General features: G+C 41.6%; 2 protein-coding genes across 7 annotated transcripts; one reads left to right on the top strand and one right to left on the bottom strand.

Annotated features, from left to right (window-relative positions):
- Positions 1-5,901: 5,901 nt before the first annotated feature.
- Positions 5,902-9,103, top strand: Pnrc2 (proline rich nuclear receptor coactivator 2). 2 transcript variants are annotated; one of them, XR_012907480.1, is made up of 3 exons: positions 5,902-6,285; positions 6,909-7,113; positions 7,532-9,103. XR_012907480.1 is itself a non-coding variant. In XM_075945924.1 (2 exons), exon 2 carries the CDS (start codon positions 7,550-7,552, stop codon positions 7,967-7,969), a length of 420 nt encoding a protein of 139 aa, XP_075802039.1. In that variant the 5' UTR covers positions 6,976-7,113; positions 7,532-7,549; the 3' UTR covers positions 7,970-8,580. The 2 variants fall into 2 exon arrangements, 1 of the variants encoding a protein (XP_075802039.1); XM_075945924.1 differs by lacking the exon at positions 5,902-6,285 and having other exon boundaries at positions 6,976-7,113; positions 7,532-8,580.
- A 1,303-nt stretch (positions 9,104-10,406) lies between these two features.
- Positions 10,407-23,477, bottom strand: Srsf10 (serine and arginine rich splicing factor 10). 5 transcript variants are annotated; one of them, XM_075945923.1, is made up of 7 exons: positions 23,298-23,476; positions 20,846-20,950; positions 17,422-17,525; positions 16,339-16,501; positions 15,997-16,050; positions 15,764-15,865; positions 12,297-12,484 (listed from the first exon to the last, which is right to left on the bottom strand). In XM_075945923.1, the coding sequence occupies exons 1-7, from the start codon at positions 23,360-23,362 to the stop codon at positions 12,424-12,426; spliced, it is 654 nt and encodes a 217-aa protein (XP_075802038.1). In that variant the 5' UTR covers positions 23,363-23,476; the 3' UTR covers positions 12,297-12,423. The 5 variants fall into 5 exon arrangements, with proteins under 5 accessions (XP_075802035.1, XP_075802037.1, XP_075802038.1 ...); XM_075945920.1 differs by lacking the exon at positions 15,764-15,865 and having other exon boundaries at positions 10,407-12,484; positions 23,298-23,474; XM_075945922.1 differs by lacking the exon at positions 15,764-15,865 and having other exon boundaries at positions 12,225-12,484; positions 15,997-16,047; positions 23,298-23,475.
- Positions 23,478-24,469: the final 992 nt, after the last annotated feature.

The raw sequence follows: 24,469 nt of genomic DNA, 5'->3' as shown, positions 1-24,469 counted from the left end.
GCCAGCCTGGACCACATGGGGAGACCCTCCCCCAAGGCAAGTCAGAGTTGAGGTGTGGCCTCCCTCGTTGCCTGCTGTTCTCAACAGTGAAAGCCGCACCGTCTGGCACCTAGGTCAAGCTGTTTTAATCATCTACTAAAACAATGGAAATCTGTTTAATTTGCTTTTTTTTTCCTGTAGCAAAATATGGGCTCTTTGTCCATAGGATATTGACTTGCCAAGTCTCTTCCTGAACTAAAGTCATAAGCCAGACAACAAACATTGGCCTGCCTTAGTCCATGGAAAATTCCAGATGTTTGTAGCTTATCAACTGACAAGTTGGCAGCCGGGGGAAGATGTTGATGTCAGTGAATCAGGAGACCTTATTAGCTCCATGTTCTGTGGAACAAAGAGTTGTCCCATGGGGCGTATTGTATAAGAGGCCATATATAGCACGTGACCTTAAAAACACCTTTAAAAACTATTTCAATTGTTCAGCAGCTCTTCCTACAGACCCAAAGTCTTCACTAACAAGAGTACTGCCGCCAGGGCTGGGACTCGGTGTACCCTGATGGTGGGGACTTAAATGCACACATAATTGCTTTTTATTTATTTTTTGATTTTTCCAGACAGGGTTTCTCTGGGTAACCCTGGATGTTCTGGAACACACTTTGTAGACCAGGCTGGCTTCAGACTCACAGAAATCTGCCTTCCTCTGCCTCTGGAGTGCTGGGATTAAAGGCAGATGCCACCACTGCCTGGTAACATATGTAATTTATTTTTTAATTTATTATTTATATAGTGTTCTGCCTGTATGTATGCCTGCACACCAGATCTTATTATAGATGGTTGTGATGGTTGCTGGGAATTGAACTCAGGACCTCTGGAAGAGCAGCCAGTGCTCTTAACCTCTGAGCCATCTCTTCAGTCCCACACATAATTTCTTTATCTTTTTTATTCTGTGGGTTTGTGTGCACATCTGCTCATGTGGGTGCACGTGTATGTGTCTAGACACTGAGCATCTTCTCCAGTCATTCTCCACATCCCTCTTTTGAGACAGGGTCTCTTATGGAACCCAGAGCTCCCTGATTGGCTAGGCTGACTGGCCAATGAGAACCAGGAATCCGCTTGCCTCTCCTCCATTCTAGCCCTGGGGTTCCATATGTCAATTCTAGGGGTCTGAATGTAGGTCCTCTTGCTTGTGTCTGAAGCCTTTACTGGTCCTTCCTCCCAGTCTCTGGATACACAGTTTCTAGAAGGTGTTTGGTAATATGGTATCAAAAGTCTTTCTTTACTTTTCTGTGGCTGAGATAAAGAGCAACAGGCAAGGCAGAAACCTGGAGGCCAGAATCGAAGTGGAGGCGGAGGAGGAACACTGCTTTCTGGCCTGCTCAGCTTGTTGCTCAGCTTGTTCAGCTATACAGCCGAGGACCACTTGCCCAGGAGTGGTGCTGCCTGCAGTGGGCTGAGCCTTCCCAACCAATCATTGATCAAGAAAAGGCCCAAGAGACTTGCTTAGAGACCGGTCTGTGGAAGCATTTTCTCGATGGCGCTTCTCTCTTCCCAGGTGACCCTGGCTTGCATCAGGTTGATGCAAAAGCAGCCAGCACTTACCCTAAATATTTGCTTCATGACCTAGTATTTTCGTAGCTGGGAATTTAAGGTAAATTTATTTGAGGACGTGAAAACTTCTGAGGAGAGACAGGTCAGCATGTGACAGCAGAAAGCTGTAAACAGTGGCTGACTGTAAAATTAGGGACATAGTCATAGCATAAAATACTATTAATAACCATGCATGTGTGTTTGTAGATACACGGAAACATGTTCACAATTTAGTGATGCCTTCAAAAGCATAAATAAACTAGGCCCAGCATGAAGGTGTACACCTGTAAACCCAGCCCTTGGGAAGAGCGAGCAGCAAGACCATTCAAGGTCTTCCTCAGCTGCAAAGCAAGTTTGAGGTCAGCCTGGGGTATAGGGGGTCCGGTTCAAACAACCTACTTACACAACAAACCTAAGCTGGGTGTTAAGGGCCTTCTCCTGTGTTGCTGAGGGCCCCATGGGGAACAGGGACTCCATAGACCCAGCTCCATGACAAGGGACTGTCCGAGAATCACTCAGAACAGTGACTGGACTCAGCTGGACTGAAACCCTCATGGCCCCATCCCCCAAGGCCAAGAATGTGGGGTGGTTTGCTGCAGCTCGGGCAGAGGAGCTCTTTAAGGTCTTCAAGGGTGAACGCCTCCCTGAGCATCAGTGAGAGCTGTGGGAGTTTCCCACGGACTTCCTGTGCTCCCTTTGGTAATTAGAGTCAGGTGACTGACGGGGCTGACAATAGACTCGTGAGTTCTCCGGAATGTGCGAGCTTGCGTAACCGGTCCCAGATGCTTCCCCAGGAAACAAACGCAAGGGCTGCGGAAGGAGATGTGGGTTTTTATACCAGCCAGTTAGCATGGGAGCCCTGAATCTCCGAGACCCACAGGCGTGGCGCTCCCCTGTACCGTTTTGGCAGGTATGGATTTCCTGAGAAATTGAATCAAGCCATCAGCTGGCAGGCCTGCGCATTCAAATTGACCGCGAACTTATAAACAAGCTTAAAGAAGAAAGAACAAGCCTTAACCGATCGACAAGCCAGTTAGTAGACTAGAGAGTTGTAAAGGTGTGGCCCACGGGGCCAATCGCCCTGGCCCTCCAGATTGTAAATAACATCGCAGCTGCCACTTGGTTGGCCTGTCCTCTTTTAGAAACACTTGGCTTTCTACTTCCGTTTAGATTAGGTGGGAAATATTTACAAAACCATGTGTGTATGTGCGTGTGTGTGGTGGGGCTGTGGGGCACACGCGTGCCTGTTCAGGTCAGAGGCTGACATTCCTCGATGGCCTATTATTTGCTTACATTATTTATTTCTTCTTTTATTGTGTGTGCAAGTGAATGCCAGGTACAGAGGACAGTTTGTGGGGAGTCTGCGCTCTCCTTCTGCTATGTGGCTCCCAGAACTCAGGTCATCAGGCTTGGCAGGGGGGCCTTTACCTGCTGAGCTACCTCTTTTGTTTTTAATTGACTCAGGCTCTCACTAAGCCTGGCTGCCCTAGAACTCAGAGATCCACCTGCCTCTGTCTCCCAAGTGCTGGAGTACGAGGTGTTGCCACCATGTCGGAGTCCTGCACTTTATCTTTTGAGATGGGTTCTCTAACTGAATTTGGGGCTCACTGGCTAGACAGCAGTCACATGAGTTCCCAGAATCGTCTTTTCCTCCCACGGCAGTTACAAACTTCTGCGGGAACCCGAAAGTTCTGAACTCAGCTCCTCATAGTTCACAGCCAATGCTTTACCACGGAGCCCAGAACCACCCCCTACACACAGAAGACTCTGCTGTGGAAAACCTTCAGGCTGAACCTCCTTAGCAGTGGCAGGTTAACTCCGAACTCCCCAGCAATAAGCAGGTTGTTTATGTCTGTAGTTGGCACTGCCTGTTTCTTGACACTGGAGAAAAACACGACGAACGTCTCCAAACCTCAGCTCCCCTCTCTGATCAATAGGAAAGGGTTTTGGCCTCTTTTTGGATAGATGAGGCTTCATTTACTTTTGTAACCCTAGGGTGTGGCAGAAAGCCCAGCTATATAAATTTTGGCTAAATATTTTAAATCAAACACATAGCCTTTAGTCCCAGCACTGGGGCAAAGAAGCAGGCAGATCTCAATGAGTTCAATGAGCCAAGTCTACATAATTAAGAAAGACCCTGTCTTTTTTTTTTAATATTTATTTATTATGTATACAATATTCTGTCTGCATGTGTGTCTGCAGGCCAGAGGAGGGCACCAGACCTCATTACAGATAGTTGTGAGCCACCATGTGGTTGCCAGGAATTGAACTCAGGACCTTTGGAAGAGTAGGCAATGCTCTTAACCACTGAGCCATCTCTCCAGCCCCAAGACCCTGTCTTAAAACAAACAGAAACACTGCTGCCTTTGGTAGCTATTTGCCCTCTTTTTGTTTGTTTTTAGAGACAGGGTTTCTTTGTAGCTTTTAGAGCCTGACCTGGAACTAGCTCTTGTAGACCAGGCTGGCCTCGAACTCACAGAGATCCACCTGCCTCTGCCTCCCTAGTGCTGGGATTAAAGGCATGCGCCACCACTACCTGGCCCGGTTAGCTATTTGCCCTCTTGTATGGAGATTTACATCCACAGAGAGGTTTTATCTATCATCTATCTATCATCTATCTATCTATCTATCTATCTATCTATCTATCTATCTATCTATCTATCTATCTATCTATCTATCTATCATCTATCTATCTGAGACAGGGTTTCTCTAGCTTTGGAGCATGCCCTGGAAGTAGTTCTTGTACACTAGGCTGGCCTTGAACTCACAGGGATCTACCCGCCTGCCTCTGCCTCTGAGTGCTGGGATTAAAGGCATGTGCCACCAACTACCTGGCATCAGCATTTTTTTGATGTTTTTGTTTTGTTTTGTTTTTTAAGACAGGGTTTCTATGTAATCCTGGCAGTCCTCAAACTCAAGAGATCCACCTACCTTTGCTGGGATCAAAAGCATGTGCCATCAGGCCTGGTTAACATTTTCCTGCTTTAACTCAGAAGTAGTGATTGTGTTTGTGGAACTGATTTTTAAAGGTCAGTATGGAGATCAAAGAGTTCCTTTAGAGCTGAGAATGAGGACCAGCACCGCAGGTGGCAGAGTGTGGTCATCTCTAAAGCCTTTCTGAGCATCGGACGCCCTCTTCTGGCATCCCAGAGCACTGCAATCATGCAATGCGCAGAATAAATACACACAGATACATAAACAGGACTCAAGATGGGAGGGGATCAGCCAGGCAAGGAGGGGATCCTCCTAAGAGGCACTATTTTTCACACATGGTCCCCAGCTCAGAGCTCTTGTGGCTGTTGGTAGCTACTAATGAATGAGCAAAAGCCAGATGGCAAAAGCCAGACCATTGCTCTCCCAAGGGCAGTCGGACTCTGACCTTGTGGAGAGAGCGGATTCTGCCAATTGGCAAGAAGCAGGCTTCACGCTACCCAACCTCCTGGCACTGTTAGCAACAGCATGCGATCGCCTTTCAGGCACACTCCCTGAGCTCTGGGATCTCACTGCTTCATGTTTTGGAAGTGTAGACCACTGAGATTTTCTGAAGCCCAGTTACTTCCCCAGTACAGTGGGAGTAAAAATATCACCTTGCCCTTAAAATTGCTGTAAGGGTGAGAAGAAATAAACAAAATGCAGCATAAGAAGCACTCATGCTGTACGGTACAGGCTTGCAAAATCCTGGGGAGGGGGGCAACTGCGTTACAATTAGGAGCCAATGAAATGTTTTTTGTTTAAAAAAATGTTTTTGTTTCTTTGAGACAGAGTTTTGCTATGTAGTTCAGTCTGACCTCGAAATTGAGAAACTGGGATTACAGGAATGAGCTAAAACACACAGCACAAACCTGATTGATTCTGGATTATTTACGCCCGCCCCTTCCCTTCCCTGCCAATTATTTATAGAATTCAGTGTTCATTTTTAAAACCCTTGATTTTGGGATACACACTATTTTTCTTTTTCAAAAAACAAAAACCAATAACCAAAAAGATGTCCCTCTTCTTTCTTCCCCGAACCTTGATGTAATTTCTCTCCCATTTTTCCCACTTACTAAACAAGACCTAAAATGCAGTAAGGGACTAGCCAGTGCTGTGTTTATAAAAAGCAGGTCCTCATGGTGACTGTCTCAGGTCCAGAGAAAAACTAAAGTTACATCAGAGAGGCGTCGCAAAGGACGTGAAACAGTCGTGTGCACAATGTTTGCCGGGCTCTAGGTGGGGATCGCAAAGTGACGGCAGGGCACAGAACCAGAAACAAAGCCACGGCGGCTGGGCAGAGCCTGGTCACCGAAGCAGCCGAGCAGCCCAGCCGCCCGGAGAGCAGCTGGCCGGCCGCCAGCCCGCGGGAGAGCCCCGCAGCGCAGCTCGGCCGCCGGGCGGTTATTCCCGACATGCTCCTCCCGCAGGATTTCAAACCACCACAACAGCCGGCCCGCACTCGCTCCGGCCTGCCCCAGCAACAGGCGGTGGCCGGCGTCTCATTGGCCGTGACGCAGCTGCCGCGCCCTCATTGGCTGCGGGGTCGCCGGCCCTCTTCCGCGCTCGGAGGGGCCTCCATTTTGTCGGTAAAGCAGGAGGCTGGTCGAGGACGAACTGTGCTCTGTGAGTCGCTCGTGGGCAGTGTTTGATCCGCGAATCGTTTCTCCCTGTTAAGGGAGGGAGGTTTGGAGGTCGAGAGGGAGTTGCCGCCACCGCCCGAACTCGAAGTCGGTGAGTGTGGCGGGGACCGCCATGTTGGCCACCACGGGCCATTGTTGGGCCGGGCAGCGCGTCTCCCCAGGAATTGAACCCCGGGCTCAGGCGCTCAGCCTACGGGCTGGCATTTCGGGTTTATTGCGAGTGCGGACATTGTGACAGAAAAATTGGAGGTTCTCTCAGCCATGCTAGTTTGAACAGCGAGAAACCTCGATGATCGTTCACTTTGGGCGGCGTGCATGGTTAATGGTACGGTTTCGTACGGAACCGGGAGTGTGGACTCAACCCAAAAGCACCATCCATGCACGTTGTTGGTAACAGCTTAAATGTGGAAATGTCTGTGGGGTTAGAGCAAAAAATCCGGATAGAATTTGAGAAACGTGGTCCCAAGTTTCATAGGAACTACGCTGTGCGGTCACAGAAGCAAACGCTTCCTTAGTTTGCCTTTAAAGCGGTGGCCAGGGAGGCCTTACAAGACATCGCCGAGAATTGGTTGACATATGAGGTCAAGGAAAGTCATGGTCTCATACATCTGTCTTATGTTCTAAAAGCCTTGAGGAAGTAACAGCCATCTTACGTGCGTGTTTAAGCGATCACTTTTTTGGGTTGTTTTTGAGTAATTATTTTTCATTTTCTAGCTAGGACTTCTCTCAGACTTGTGTGCTGAGGAGACTCGATGTTGGCCTCAGCTCCTAGGCTGAAATCAGCAGATTGGCTCATGAAAACTTATGTATTGAGACAAAGGAAAGGATCTAGCAGAAAGCAACATCTCTTATCCTGGGCTTGGCAGCAAGGAAGAGGACAAGTAGTGGAGATCCTGCAATCTGAGAAGCAGACTGAAAGGTATCAAGATTCACATCTCGTTATTATAGTGGTAAAAGATTCATATCATAATGAGGCTAATATTTATGATATAAGTAATTTTAAACCATTAAGGACTGCATATCCCAGCACTCAAGGGGTCGGGGCAAAACTGCTTAAACTGATTGGAGGTCATTCTGGTACAGGATACATCCAAAAGAGGTTGGTGATGTATTTACGTGTGGGTCTTTTTCTAATTTTCTTTTATTTAGCTTTCACAAACAACTGGTATTTGGGTTAGGACTAGCTTTAATATTTTTGAGGTAAATGGTCTGGTGGGGCAAGCCTGTGTAATGGCAGCTAGTTCCTATTTTCTTTACCAACATTTCTAGAATACAAACTTTGGAAACTTAAAAAAAAATGTGGAAATTTACTCTTGTTTACATTTATTTACTTCCAGGTGACAAAGAAGCTCAAGATGGGTGGTGGAGAGAGGTATAACATTCCAGCCCCTCAATCTAGAAATGTTAGTAAGAGCCAACAACAGCACAACAGACAGAAGACCAAGGATCAGAATTCCCAGATGAAGATCGTTCATAAGAAAAAAGAAAGAGGACATGGGTACAGTCCATCGGCAGCTGCATGGCAGGCCATGCAGAATGGGGGAAAGAACAAGAGTCTTTCTAACGACCCAAATTGGAATGGTAGCTTAACAAGTCCAAGCTTGCTTTTTAAGTCTCAGGCTAACCAGAACTATGCTGGAGCCAAATTTAGTGAACCACCATCACCAAGTGTTCTGCCCAAGCCACCAAGCCACTGGGTTCCTGTTTCATTGAACCCTTCAGATAAGGAAATAATGACATTTCAACTTAAAACCCTACTTAAAGTACAGGTTTAAATCTAAGTACTAATTTTAAATTTTGTGATGTTCATATGTAGCCATGAGTTGGTTTGACTTTAGAGAATTTTTATAAAACTAATTCGCAACTATAAGCAGACATCTGATTTATGTCCTATGTACACTATATTATAATAGTGTCATAATTTAAGTAGCTATTCCTACTTGGTAGTTTTGCTAACCAAATTCAAGCTTAGATTTGGAGAACAGTAACCAGCTTTTTATTGTCTAGTGGAAAACAAAAAAAGGAAATCAGACAGTAAGCATTTAGCTAATAAGATATAAAGGCTGCAAACAAGGCGCATAGTTCAATTACATGTTCTAGAAACACCCAAACCCTAACACCACAGGCATCTTTTCAAATAGCTGCCTCTTATTGGAATGAGGTGAAATAGATGATAGTGGTCATTTCTTATGCACTGGATAAGCATCATATACCAAATCTTTTACATTTCTATTCAGTAGCTTCCTACAAAGCTTGCTTGAAACAGGGAGTTGTGTATGTGAAAATTAAATACCTAGGGAAGAAAAGAGCCATGTAAATACATGTAATAACTTTGTAACATATGTAAAGTTTTCCTTCCCTTTATTCTGCAAAAAAAAAAACCAAACTTATTTTTAATGTGAATTTGCTGGTGAATATAAGACTATGAACTGTTTTTATACTATGGCCTAATTTTAAAGGTCTCCAGTTTTCAAAAGATTGCCCTTGTGCTTAAGTGCCAGTGTATCGATGTAAGTGGTGTGATTGTAACCCATACAAAGTGAATCTGTTGTATTAAGTTTTTATATTGAAAGGCTTTAAGCTGCCAAGACATTTCCTGTTTTTAAGAGATGTAAGATGCAGCCAGATTCTCTTCCTGATCTTTTTAAACCCAAAGATTCATTGCCTTTATCAAATCATAAAAGTGATGATTTAAGTGTGACCCAGGATTATTTATGCAAAGCAATCTCTAGCACGTTAGCCCAAACACAAGTTACTTTTCAGTGCTTGAGCAAAATAACCAATTTGTATTTCCTTAATTAAGTTCAGACCAGATACTGCCCAAATCAAGAGTACACTAAAGGACAAGTTCATAAAATTATGATCTAATTTTGAAGTATGAAATTAAAAAATAAAACTTTTCCTCCCCAGATTGTTTTGATTGAAATGATTTGCGGCTGCCAAATTTCGGGATATGACTGTTGGTCAGTGAGGCTACTGCTTTGCTTGCTGGTTGTTAAATTGGACCTTTTCTGAGATTAAAGGTGTGGATCAACGTACCCAGCTCCTCTACACTTTCCTACAGTGCTGACAGCAAAAAACCCAAATAACTTGTGCAACCTTACAAATGTTGAGTTTAAAACAGTTTAATAAAAAATTTCCCCATTTCATGATTATTCACAGAAAATTAACAGGAATCGAGAGTATGTAGGCAGAGGCAGCTAGATAGGAGTTTGAGGCTCCAAGACAGCAAGACCTTGCCTCAAAAAACCTGTAAGTCCACTACTTAGGAGGCATAAACACCAAAATATAAAAAGCACTCATGAAGTCTGGTAGCCACATACTGAGAAGCTTGCTTGTATTTTGGTGTCAGCGTGTAGTGTTGTCTCCATGACAACAGCCTTATTTTAAGTGTAAGTACAAAGTGCATGTATGAGGATTTCAGATGGTTTTAAATTTTGCAGCTCGGGCAATGACTAAATCAAATAATAAAGCTCTAACACCTCAGAAACAAAACTGTCTACTCAGGCAGTCATACCTGTAAGGTATAACGAAGTCTACAGAAAAAAGCAAGAATTTTTTTAAAAGCACCTAGACCAGTTTATTTTACTCTCTCCAGCATTCAAAGAAATATGACCTGCAAAAAACTGGATTACAAAGAAAGACCTTTCACATACTGTTACTAATGAAAATTTACATGCCTACACGCCCAAACCAACTTTACAAATACACAAACATTAATAACCAACACTGCTGAAAGAAGAGACAGGAAAACACTAAGAGAAAGTCTTCCATAGGATGATATCTTGGCGAAACTTGTTGAAGACAAAGTTCTTTAATTCATCTATTAGATCCTTGAAAATTGAGGACATTTCCTCTCTGAAAATTTCCTTTATAAGGACTTTGATGATCCCCAGAGTCCTGGCTACTCTACATTCTTTAATCTTAGTGTTTTATAAAAATAAAAACAAACTTTTAAAAAAAAGGGTAGCACAAAAATACTCCAAAGATACTGAAGTTTGGAAAAGCCAGTGTGGAGTACCCAAGTTCCAGACAGCCTATAAATCTTAGAATACACTTAATCTACATTTTACCTAGTAAAGTTGAAGAAGGTGTAAGGAATATGTATGCAAAAATCTCTGTCCACATATTGGGCATCCCACAGAAGACAAGTGATGCTTTTGAAAGTTAAATAGGAATAGCTGAAAAACATACAACTTGGCACAGCAAGTGCTTAGTATATCGACAGCCTTTAATATACATGGAAACCACAATAGACAGGCTAAAACAATTTAACTCTACAGCTACCCAAACCACAGGGGCCCTTTCTAATTTACCATACTTAAAATCTTAAGAGCTGTCAAGTACGGTTATTGTACTTGTAAACAAACAAGGTAATTCTGGTAAATGAAACCCCTAAAAGCAAAGAAATCCAAATAGTACAATTAAAAAAACAAACCAAATCAAACCCTCATGTAAACACACTTCATTCTCTCCTCTGGAAGGCCTTAAGTTCAATTTGAAAGGAAATGGAGAGGGGAAGTAGAGAACAAAACACCTATGAATTGCACAGATAACTGTGAAATACACAGAACTTCTATCTTTAAAACCAATCCAATGCTAATTATGTAATGCTAAAAAACACATTTTGTGATTTATAATCTTGAAATAAATGCTAAATTCAGTTTTTATCAATTTTTATTGTGTCCTTGAAAATAAAACTATAAAAGCATTTCCAACTTGATTCAAAATAAAAACAGCAACAAAAACGAAGCCAAAATTTGTAATTCTCACCTGGTACCTGCTGCCTTTTTAAGTTTGGGCAGGCTGAAAAGTTTAACACAAATAAAATAACCTTCATTTTACCTCCCTTCATTTATGTGTAATCCTATTACATTTTAAAAACTGCTATAAAAGGCTTTACACTGTTTCCAGATTTCAGATTTTTGACAATTTTAAATGTGGCAAAAATACAACAAAAATTCAAATGTGATGGAATCAATGTTGATAAACAGGTTCATATCCTAACAAGGAACCAAGGAATCAAAAACATTTTGTGACACTACAAAGTTATCACCTATACACAGAATATGTCCCCTATAAAATGTACAAGTATATCACTAAAAAGTCTAATCTGATAAGCATTTTTTTCCCAATACAGAATATACTAAGTCACTGGGGTAACAGCTGTCTGCCTCAAAATAATCTAATTATAGCACCCAGGGTCTGCTTTAATGCCAAGTTAAATACTTGTTATTCTGGGGATTATCTATTTGTTTGACTGAGCCAGGAGTGAACAATTTAGTTATTACTCTAGCATATTAATCACTGCACAGTAAATCTGCTTATCACAGGTTTTCTTATTTGTAGTCATGGAATACAAATACTAGATAATTTTAAATGGCAGACAACCATAAAATTACTTATCTTTGATAGTAGTTTTATAATTACATTAGGATATGAATGATATGAAAAATCGCCATAATACACTTCAAAATGTGGCCATACTGTAATGACTCACTAGATTGTGCTCAGTATGTACTTACTAGATAAAGTAATTATCTATTCTTCTCCAATTATCCAGTATGTTTTGCTCACAGTAAGGATTCAATAAATATCTGTTGAACATACTGTCTAGGCAAGAGGTGAGAAAGAAATGGGCCCTCATGGTTGGATGTCAAGTATAAGTGGAATTAACCCAGGAAGGAGTGGTTAGATGTAAACTATACATGGTATACACGTAAATAAACTCAGATGCCAACAAAACAAACAGTTAAGCAGAAAATACTGGCACTGGAATAAACAAAGGCAAGACCTGCCAACACTGGCGTTAAGTGGAACTGATTTTTAAGATAACCAAGAAAAATTTTATATTGGACCATACCTTTACCATTCAATTTAGTTTGAGACAGACCAAGAGAGGCACTGTTAAGAGACTATGGCTGTCTTCCTTGATAATCAGACATCCTAGTTACCAGTAAGTTATCCTGGATCTGCCACCCGTGAGTCAATATATATCTGTTCATATTTAGGGATTAGTTTCCACAAGTACAAAGTTGAATTTCCTTTTATTTGTCCTAAAATGCTTACTTTCAAACTTGAAGGGACTTCAATTATTCCATGTAGTTTTCGATAATTCTTTTATCTTTTCAGACCAGAGTCAAAATATTCGTACAGTATTCATACTGCAGCACCTTCCACCCACCCTTTGGTCGCTTGAACTGCCCTTCTTTGGTTCTTTTTTCCGCTTTCAGATCTTTCTTGAAGTGTAGTAAGCAGAACTGTACTGGGTATTCCAGCTGCAGTTTGGTCTTAAATAAAAGAAGGATGTTTGTCAGTTTGGTTTTCTCTTTATTCTTCTCTGTGGTATACAGGATTTTGTTAGTTGAACTGGATGTAGCAGCTTACTGGGCCAAATTTTCAAGAGAATAGTACAGTAGTTCCCAGGTCTTTTCCCTAGGCTGTAACTTAATAGCTCAAACTCTATGTAGCACCTGTCCTTTCTCACTGAAGCAATCATCACCTCTCACTTTTCTTCTTGCTTACTTGGCTTATTTAGAGGGGGGAAAAAAGGCAGAGAGCTTAAGTAAAAAGAAAGGCGAAGTGTCAGCCTTCATTTGAGTCTCAACACAAATGTCCTATTCAATAGAGCCCAGTGTAGACACACAAGAGGTTCTCACTGACTATGAAACTTAGTACGACCCATATTTAGCTTAAAACTGAAACTCCTCACTGGGTCTCAGTAGGATGCCACTATGAGTGCAACTGTATATAGTCCTTGTGAAGCTCTGTTGGGCATACCATGTCATACACAATGTGTAAGCTTCTCAAGTTAAAACAGTTTGAGTGTAAAAATAAATTAACAAAACAGACTAAACACAGTGTTATGGGGGTACCTCTTTACCTATTGTTTTTAAAAAATTTAAGCATCAAATCTGGGCTCAAATCTTGGCTCTGTCATTGGTAGCATTTACTGTGCCTTTAGTTTCCGGATATGGGGGAATATCTTTCTAAAAGGGTTTTGTGAAGTGAACGAATCAATCAAGTCTCTTTAACCATGTCTGGTTCAGCATAAATACTAAATCAGTTATAACTGTTACTGCAAAATAGTTAGAATTCAATCCACAAAAATACCTACCCCCCCCCCGCCCAAGTGGTCATTGTTTAAACTGCTCATGAACATTCAATGAAAAAGCTTCTAAAATCATGTCATAAACATAAACCCAACATGTCTTCTTTAGGAAAAGGAAAGAGCAGAATTGATACTACTTTGTAATAATGAAAACATAAATTTATAGCTAGCTTGTCAAATTTTCATTTTCATATGCCTATCAACACTACTAAATAACCTCTTATATGATTTAACTGAAGAGGTTTAGTGAGCAATCATGAAATGACTTTGACATAAGGAATTCTTAAGTACTATGTAAAATATGTAGATTTCTGCCAAGTTCTATCATCCCCAGAACAGGTTAGTTGTACCTAATGTCAACACTGATTAAAATATCCCTAAATCTACAAAAAATGGTAATTTCCATTATTTTAGACTCATTCAGTACTATAATAATTCCAGTTAATCATTATTTCCTTCATTTTGTTTTTATTATAGCATGTTTGCTTAATTTACAGCAAGCAGAAAATAAGCTGGGTCTTGTTTTGATCCAAACATTGATGTTTTAAAGGTTGTACACAATATTTGTTAAAAAGAACATATAAAAATACCTTTTTAGAAGCTTCTATAAGAAAGAAAATACAAAGTTTAACCCCACAACTTTCCTCTTTGCTAGAACTGCAAACTACTGCTACAGTTTTAAATAGACTTTTTGTTGTTTAAACTATACATCCAGGAAAATCTAAAAAATTAAAGAAACGTGCATATAAATGATTGCATAGCAGAACAAGAACATTAACTGCAAACAGTAAAGAAATGAAAGTTAAAAATACTATTAAATATACAAAGATTCTAGAATTAATCCTCCAAACACATTCCACAAACAGTTCTTATAAACCATCTTTTATTCTCTACAAGCAAGGCCTAAATTTCTAAAATCAAAATTGAAAGAAAAAAAATCAGGTAATCCTCTAGAAGGATCGCCCCCACGCTATCTCCACTCACCTCCACAAGCAAGCAGTCTGAGATTTTAAAGATGCTTACTTTTAATTCTGAAATGACACTGGACATTTCAAGTCACTTTACTGTCTCCTAATGATCTTGAAGAGAAATACTAGAAATTATAAATATTTAAGGGTATCACTTCCTTATTTTAGGCATGTCCTACATTATCAAAAACTAAGTGATGTGGCCTTTGCTTAAAACTCAACATTTTCCAAAAATTCACGGCACCACAGAATCACCTAGGAGTGTCATCTTTTCAACTTGCCTACATTAATAAACTGAGGTGTAAAGAGCAAGCCTTCCTCATGAAGAGGACAGGCAGACTCTGATACAAACATACACACACACCAAGTGCTGTAAGCATCAAAATTCACTTTGTTTTACACTATGTATATAAACAAATTGTACTTTCAGTTTACTTGCTCCTAACAGAAAAAAAAATAAAACCCCTAAATAATAATAGTTGAATAGAGAAACTATGCTAAAAACAGTCTTTTCCCCTTAAAATGATTCCCGCCATCACTGACATGTTCAAAACTTAACGGGGAATTCTTATGTATAATTTTACGTTTCAATTCTTTGAAACCAGCGGGGCGGGGAGGAAGGGGAAAGCAGGGAAGGCTTCATGTTTCACTGAAAAGTTCAATCTCCCTGAAAATACTATTTAACCCAGTTGGCATCATTCCCCAGACAGTGGAGTTAACAAAAATCAAACCAAAACAAACAAACAAAACCAAACCAAACCTATTCCACATTGCATCATAAATAATCACCATGGGCTTAGACATTCTTGACAAGACATAAAGGTCCACCCTGAACCTAAATGTGTCTGAGCAGTCAGTGTTGTAATGTGGCTACAACTTCAGTTTTGTATCATTCTATCTTCTTAGCAAGCTACATTTCTAGGTTAACACTTCTACCAAATATGGATATGAAAATTTATTTTTAATAAGACAATGTTGCAAATTATGGTCAACCAACATCTTTTCACCAAATACTTCAAGCATAAAAAAATGAGGATCTTTACAAAAATATACAGAGACACCACAAATTGGTAGCTGCCCATAACATTAAACAAACTGGACTCTTAAGAGTGGCTTCTCAACAGCATATCATTTTAATTATAACCATTGCCTGGTACAGGGAAAACTAACAAGTGTTTTTTATTTTATTTTTTTTAAAACGCATCATTGCAACATTGTATTCCTGATAATTTAAGTATACCAAACTATGAGTAAATGAATGATACATGCCTAGAAAGTATCATGATTTATACTATCAGTGGCCACTGGACTTGGGACTAGTCCAAGACCTTGATCTAGATTTTGACCTAGACCTAGACTGTGATCTTGACTGAGATTTGGATCTAGGTGGTTCTTTTTTCCTTGATTCCTTTTCATATCTTGAGCCAGACTTATAATGTGTTTTGGAATCTGTTTTAGAGGTGCCTCTAGTTTTGGTGTGAGATGCAGACCTAGAACGTGATTTAGCCTTCATTTCTTTCTTGGGCTGGGACTTGGACCGTGATCTTGAATTGGATTTAGATCTTGAAAAAGATCGATTTCGGTGTTTGAATCTTTCAAAACAGAGGAGAGATACAATTAGAGTAAAAATTAGATTCTATATTAATCAAATTTGTTACTTTTAGAGCAAAAGTTCACTCTGAAATCGAAAAACAGGAGTCTTTCTCAAAGCAAAATTATTTACCTATCATTGTCGGAATGGCTTCGGCTACGCCGTGGTCTTCCAGTCGGTCTACTGCTAAAAAGCATATGAGAAAAAGCAAACAGTGACGAATGTCTATTTAGAGTCTTAATGAAGCATTGAACATACACAAAAAGGCAATATATATACACATATTTTTACATGCTAATAAACATCTCTTTACTTTTAAGACAGGGCTTTACAATATTTTATTGTGAGCCTAGAACTCCTGGGCTCATGTGGCCCTCTCATCTCAGTCTCCTGAAAAGCTGGGATCACAGGTAAATGCCACTGTAGTTGGCTACAAACATTAAACAATAACAGATCATTGTGTCCCACACTTACTTTCTAGGACTGTAAGATCTTCTATAGTTGTAATCAAAAGAGCGACTCCTTGATCTCCTCCTTTCATAACTTCGGCTCCGAGAACGTCTATATCGATCATAATCATCATATCGTGAAGAGCTGTATACATTTCTCCCTTCCTTGGCTTTCATTTGATTTGGTGCTAGGCAAACAGAATAGAAATACTTAGAAACATTAAAATCTTAGCATCTAAACCTTCATATTAGGGTAACAGTCCCGAATTCTTTTCTTTTTCTTAAAACATTTTACATACAGAGGTGATGTACCTGCATGTACATCACACCCGCACATGAACTGCCCAGAGAGTCCAGAAGAGGGTTTGATTCCTCTGGAACTGGAGTTATAGAAGGTTGCTAGCACTATATGGATGCTGTAAATGAAACCCAAATCCTCTAGAAGAGCAGTCAGCACTCTTAACAGAGCCATCTCTCTAGCTCTCTGTTTTTGAGACAAAGTCTCACATAGGCCTGGCTTGCCTGGAACTCTGTAGACAAGCTGGTTTCAAACAGGAGATATGTCTGTCTTTGCCTGTCTTTTGAGTGCTGGGATTAAAGGTGTACACTAAACAAGTAAACAATGTTATCTTGTAACTCAAAGTACGTCTTTGTTTTGGTGTGAGAGGCATAACTAGAAGGCAAATAAATAGCAACCTTTGTTCACCTTCAAAATGTTTATCAAAAGACTGCTCAATGTTAAAATTATTGGTTATTTCAATGTTTTCTTACAATTAGTTTGCTAAGCAATATGTTAACTACTTGAACAGAGGAATTGATACATAAGAGTATCTGAAATTCAAGAGTTGGCCTACAAAGAACATGTAGCACCAAAATGCAGTTACATACAATCATGCAGTTCCAAGAATTAACACATACAAAAGTTGAAAGGAACTAACACTCATTTAATCTAGATGGCCTTCCTGAGTCTAATTCTATGAATTCATTTCCAGTCAAGCACCCACACAACTACCCAATTAATTTTAAATTCTTTATGAGAAATGACTTGAGAAAAAAACCTGAAGTCTAAAAAGCAACACATTGTACATGTTGGGCTTAGGGTACTTACTCTTCCGATCCCCCTGTGCGAACTGGATTTCAATCTGACGCCCACAAATCCATTTTCTGTCCAAATTATGTAAAGCATCTTCAGCATCACGAACATCCTCAAATGTGCTAAATGTTAAGGGGCTTGAGAAATTTTGTAAACTTTGATAATGAATGCTTTGCAAAGTCTGAAACAATTCACAATCGCCCAATATAACATAATAGGTTCATCCAGACCCTACTTAACTATTTGGTTGACTCAGCTATTAATACAGCATAAAAGCAGTTGCAATTATACCTTATACTACAAAAAAATACACTTCAAGAAACGCGTGTAGATAGATACATATTGCAATGAGATCTGCTATAACTGAACTACCAAGATTAGACCATAAAAATCCCCCATGTTCTAAGAATTAACTTTATAAAACAAGATATTAAAAACAAGCCAGTAAATTCTGGTGGATACCAAAGTTTCTTACAATAAAACCAAAATACTGTTTTCATATTTATTTCAAATAAAAAAGATGTCAGTTTTCAGACAAGCAGAGTATGTGTTATAAGAAAAAGAGCTTTTTCAGATACAGGCAATAAATACTATTATTTCATGTAGTTGTCTTGAACTTCACAGGAAAAGTCAGGCATGCTAGTCATTGATAGGTACATTAAGTCAGCATCAGGCAATACACTCAATCACTATGCCAAGTGCATATTCCATCCATGCAGACTGCAAAAGCACACTCTCAACAAGTGGCACAAGGACTCCTGGACTGAAAAAAGCCTAACTATGAAAACCCACAGCTTTCTGCAGAAAGCATTTCAGACTGGTTCCCACTGGAGAGTCATGGCAGTATTACTAGCACAAAGTAGAAAAATACCCAATTTTCATTTGGAAAATGAAACTGCCTCTCTCATGTCAGACAACAGTACTCTGAGAACCTCTTGGTTGAGTTATTTTGACATCCTTTCTAAAAAAGCACCATTCTAATGGGAGGTAAGTACACAAAGGGCCCTGTCAGAGAGAAAAGGTTGGAATGGATTGTCACCATACCCTAAACTCGTCACTCTGAACATATCCAGTTCAATTTCTTGAAACATTAAAAGTCCAAGTTTGGAGCACCAATCAAGAAAATATCTTCAAAATGACACATTTATTTCAAGACTGACATATTTACTCCACAGATAAAATACAGTCTACTTCAGCCTATCATTAGATTTCCACTTTTTGTTTGAAAGTAATTAAGGGTCATAGGCCTCAAGCTCTCTTCCTGAGCCCATGACAAGTAGGTTAAACAGGAGAGGTTTTCGAAAGTCTCAAATAACCATGCTTTCAACTTTATAAAAAGGCTGAGTTTAGAACCTTGAAAGCTTTAAATAAACATCCCTCAAGGTTAACTGTACTTAGGTGCTAAACTAATGTGAGTTAGTTCACTTAACAGGCATACTACTTTGTTACCCCAAGAGACAGAGTATAATTTAAGATGATTTACATCAAGATCTACAAAGATTAAATATGGGCAAAGTATTCTTGGGGTGCTGGCCTTAAAAACAGAATCTTGGTCTAGAGGGTAAGGCTTTAAAATTTGCCCTTTTCTTAAACCAAGGATAGGAAGAGAAGGCTAACTGGGAAGAAGTACATGGAAGACACAGCAGCAGCAGTAGGGACAGGCAGGTATCACTATATTGGCCATCAAGAAAGTTTCATGTTCCCTACTCTGGATTCTCTGAATATCAACTACCCATTACTGTCAAGTACAACATACTTTGAGGTAAACTAATGCTGGCATTGTTCCTGGGCTACCTCAAACCACATAAACCCTGATCAACATTATGAACCAGACTGGATCCATGTAATTAATAAACCAGATACAGGCATGACCCTTTAAGTTTTATAACAAATCCACAAGGTTCTCCTGACCACTGGCTCCATATAAGCAGCCTTCGACTTTTCCCTGAGTGTCACCAGAAACTTACAAGGTCAGAGTTTCAAGAAATGGAATTTAAGCAAAAATTAAGTTTCCTGGCTCCAAATTCACAACCCCACCATCCACCCGCTCTCCCTTTTGGGCAGGAAATAACCTTACAGAAGGTCAGAAATAAGATCACCTGAAACTCTGGGTCAAGGATCACTGGACAACAGCCTGATTGTGACCCAGACCAGGAAGGCCCTTTGCAATGCATTCAGGGCCAACTGATCTGCAGGTGCTAAGTTATGCAGGCCCAGCAGGATTCTAAGAACCAGCAGCTACTTAGAAAACAAAAACAAACCACAAGGAAACTATCTCTACAAATTCTAGGGCTATACCCTAGAACACCCCCCTGTTTTCCTAAGTAGTCCCCAGAGCATGCACCTGTCTTTCCCTTTTAGGTAGGGCTCTGTGAATGGGAATAAATACCTCATGCTATTCCAAAGAGCCCCTGATGATCTGGTCTAAAACCCAATTACTCTGAATTTAAACTTAACAATGTTATATTTTGCTGTACTTTAACTTGATAAGGTAGGAGAAAATACACTCACACAAGACCACAATCACAATATCAAAGGCCCACACAAATTCAAGTTACAGGTTTTGTCACTAGACCAAACCAGCATAATTATGCAAATTAACTGCTTGCAAAAACATAAAAAAAAAAGGAAAGTAGTTATTCTGTAGGATACATCAGGTATGACTCCTTTAATCTTGGCCATCATTCAACTTCATCTTGACCTTTAACTCTTTTAGTGCTTGTCAGAAGGACTTGTCATGAGATGCTTGGTCAAATATGACAGATGGCTTTATCTTTAACTTTGAAAAACAACCTTTTCCCCCTTTGTGGATAAAGCGAGGCTTTGTCTCCCATTAGGCTTGTCCTTCTTCCAGCTTTTCTTTATCTTTTCTTTTCCCAAACTCTCCCTTCTCTTCAAGCCTGATCCTTAAGAGGTCTTTGGCTTGTCTACTTGCCTTAAGTGTTGAACTCTACTCTAAAAGTTCTTTCATGCTTTCTCTTTGGGGTCGCCATAACTGTACAGCTTTACATTCTGAGGTAACAACAGAGGACAGCAAATTAGGGACAATATTAAAGAAGTTTACCTCATTGTTATACAATTTGTTTTTGATTAAGTGATTCAAAATAAACAAGATTACTAAACTTTAATTGCTAAGCACAAGAATACATTAACTTTTAATAATTTGACTTATATCAAAGGTGGTAGCAACCAACGTATTCAAATTTAAATCACATTAAAATCACTGATTTGAGTTTCAGCAGCATGGATGGGAATTTAAACGTTTATTTTTGGATTAACTTTAAGAAATAGAGCAATGAATCAGAATTTTAAAAGATTTGAAGACATAAGACATTAGAGGACAAAAAAAGATTATTTTTTTAGATGTCACCACTTACATAAAAACTTGAATTTCAAACTTCAACACCCCTCACTAATCATCCATCTGAAGAAAGGATATTGAACATATGCAAATCCTCTTGGCCGTCGAGTGTAGAAATCAAGCGGAACATAAACATCTACTATTGGACCATAACGACCAAATTCCCGACGTAAATCTTCAGACCTAAAACATGAAAAAAACTCAAATTTTTTATGTTCATGTTCCTGCAATTACATTTCATTATCATCTTAAGGAATGTACGGATTGTGGTTCACAATAGCATAACTCATGGATACCTATATCCCTGTCCTGGCCAAAGTGAAACAAACAAGCCTCCTGAATCTCAAAGGTGGGGCTTAGGAGGAAGAGGCTGGTGGATCTGAGCTGACAGGCCAATCTGGTCTGTAGAGTGAATTCCAGGATACATGAAGAAACTCTGTCTCAGGAGGCAGAATTTTTTTCAAAAAAAAAAAAAAGAAAAGAAAAAAAATTTAAAGACGAACAACCCCACATCATACAACAGGTAGCCCACCATTCTTTAATTCCAGCACTGTGAAGACGGAGGCAAGGAGAATCTGTGAGTTTCAGGCAAAACAGGGCTACACATGAGACCCTGTCACAAAACCAAAAAAAAAAAAAAAAACCCAAAAACCAAAAAAACCCCCCAAAACCAAACAAACCACCCTGCCCTGCAAAAAAACCCCAAACTCCCAATAACAACAACATAAACCAAACAACTGATAAAAAAAATAAAATCCAAGTGTGGCAGCTCACCTGTAACCCAAGCACTGGAAAAGCTGAGGTAGGAGGACTGTAGCCTGGCTACAGTCTGAGCTGGAAAAGGGGTTGTGAGAGAAAGCACTCTGTGGTGCTGGGCAAGGTATCTTATGCCAGTAACCAGGATGGAGATGGATAAGGCAGGATAAAGAGTAGGTTCAAAACCAGCCTAAGACAGATCATAGCCTGTATCTGAGATCCTGTCTTGAGGAAGAGAAGGGAGGAGGTGCTTATAAGCCTATTACTATTTTACTTAGAGTAAATAATCACAATTTTAAAAATCCAGTCTTCACCGCTCATAAAAGGCTGGTCTTATATGTTTTTAAACACAATCATTATGACGGGTGGTGGTGGCACACACCTTTGATCCCAGCACTCAGGAGGCAGAAGCGGGTGGATCTCTGAATTCCAGGGAAGCCTGGTCTACATGGACACTCTGTCCCGAAAAATAAAATTTCTCTCTCTCTCTCTTGGTTTTTCGAGACAGGGTTTCTTTGGGGCCTGTGCTGGAACTGGCTCTTGTAGACCAATTCACAGAGATCCGCCTGCCCCTGCCTCCTACATGCTGGGACTAAAGGCGCGCGCCTCGCTAAATCTCCCTATTTTAAGGCAGGATCTCATCCTAGTCCAAGTTACCTTGGAACTCAGCCTCTAAGTGCAGAAATTACAGGCTTGGGCCATCACCCCCAACTTAGCCTAAAACTGTTCAACAGTTCAGCCAACAAAAAATCTTAAATATCTAAACCCTTATGTAAAAGTTAAGGCAAATATGTAAAAAGACAAAAGGGAGATTTTTCTAGCCGTAAATAAAACTCCACAAAACTAACAACAAAAAAACGCCTCAGTTTTTCTAGAGAAAATCTTTACAGACATAAGTATGATCGTGTGAGAAAAATCTCTCCCAAAAAGTTCCGGGGAAATTCAAAGCAAGGGAATCGCTGAAAACAAAGCCTTTTTTTTTTTTTTTGAAAACCAGCCTGATCTCGAACTCCTAGAACCTCCTGAGTGACAAGGTCTACTTAAGTACCGCGTCAGTTTATCTAAGTTCACTATGAAGCTCTAATAGGAGAGGCTTCTTCAGCATTCCGTTTTCAAAGCGATTTCCGCGAATCATGAGGGATACTCCATTTAACCGGAAAATTGCTAATTTCTCAAATCTCGACAATCCGTCTCTCTCCGATTATCTCTAACCCATTAACTACCCTCCATCCAGCTGGGGAAGATAAAGGCTACAAACACCCTCCCCCGCCATTCCGTTATTTCTCACTAGCATCTTTTCCGATTTGGTGGACAGGGGCTCCCTCCGTAGCCCGAGCTGACCTCGAACTCGCGCCGACGCTCCCGCCCCGGTCTTCCCGAGCGCTGGGATCACCGGCCAGGGCCGCCCCGCCTGGCAACCTTTTCTCTTTCAACAACAAAAAATTCCTTCCAAGGCGAGGGGGCGTGCACCCCGTGGAACGTGGACGTCGGATCAATGAGAAACAGACATCCGGTCCGCCAGACTGGACAAGCCAGGAGCACGCGGGGAGGAAGGGTCCCGAGCGTGCGGTTCCGCACGCCTGCAGCGCTGCGCTGCGGCCCGGCGCCCGCCCTCGCTCCCGCAAGGCCAGCAGAGGCCGGTGGCGCGGCCTAGGCCCCGCGCGGGCCCCGCCATCTTCGCCCCGCCCCTCCCCCGCGCCGCGCCGGCCGCCGCTCGCTCGCTCGCCGTGCGCCCGCGGCCTCCCCCGCGCAGTCGCTGCTCCGGTGCTCTCACCTGGTGTCGTCCGCCACGTTCCTGACGAACAGAGACGTGTTGGGGGGGCGCAGGTAGCGGGACATGGCGGCGGCACTAACGGGCTCAGCAAACCGTCCGCGGCTCCGCCGGCGGCTCCCAGCCACTCACACTCTCGCCCAGAGCCAGAGGGCTCCGCTACGGCAACTGCCTCTTCTCGCGAGACTTCGCTCCCGCCTCCACTCCCCCCTCCCCCGTCCCACCTACCACCCCGCAGCGGCAGCAGCAGCAGCAGCAGCCGCAGCACCGGCGCGGACCAACGGCTTCTTCCCGCGAGATCTCGCGCGGCCTGGCGCACGCGCCGCAGCCGCGGCCCTAGTCATTGGCTCCAGGCGCAGGTCCTTCCCTCCTTGCAGCCCGTTCTTTCTTTCTTTAGCGCTTTATTTTCCCGCCCTTTTCTGCCATGCAGCTCCGGCTCCCCCCCACCTCATACTGGCCGGCGAATGTTTTCAACTGCCATGGCTGAGCTTTTAAGCCTCAGAACCCGGGCAGACCGCTCTGAAATCTTCTGGTCGGGGTTGTGCCTTGGTGTTTCATCAGATCCCTGATAGGGATCGGCCTGGAGTGGCTGGAGATGTGCAGAAAGCGGGGCCTGTGGTTCCAGAGCTTTCTGCACGGAGTGCACGCACTCTTTGCTCCTGCCCCACACCTGGTCTCCCATGCACGCATTTCCCTCCCGATGAGAGCCAGCCCAAATTCCTGCTGTCCTTGTCTTTGTTCTCATGTCACCCCGACTGCAAAGTACTTACGTGGGAAAGGCTCTCTTTCTGTGTCAATTTTATGAAAGCCTCTGCGACGTGTCCTTTCCTCCCTCCTTCTTTTCTGGGGATCCAATCTAGGACCTTGCATATGCTAGCCAAATCCCCCATAGGTTCGCACCTTAGAGCGACTGATTGACTCTCCCCTCTCCCCCCCTTCCCTCTCCTCTCACCTTTCTGTGAGATTCTGCTAGAAAAAATGGACCCAGGGCCTTCCACGAACTACACAAAAACACTCTCTACTGAGCTACTTTCCCTAGACTAGAAAATACATTAACGAGCCTGCCCTTAATCCCAGCACTCTGGAGGCAGAGGCAGGTGGATCTTTGAGTTTGAGGCCAGCCTGGTCTACAGAGTGAGTTCCAGTACCGAGAAAGCCTGTCTCAAAAAACAAAA

Source organism: Microtus pennsylvanicus, chromosome 13 (genome assembly GCF_037038515.1).
Source record: "Microtus pennsylvanicus isolate mMicPen1 chromosome 13, mMicPen1.hap1, whole genome shotgun sequence".
NCBI classification, from domain to species: domain Eukaryota; kingdom Metazoa; phylum Chordata; class Mammalia; order Rodentia; family Cricetidae; genus Microtus; species Microtus pennsylvanicus.
Note: the sequence above shows the minus strand (reverse complement) of the source record. Positions and strands in the feature narration are given on the sequence as shown.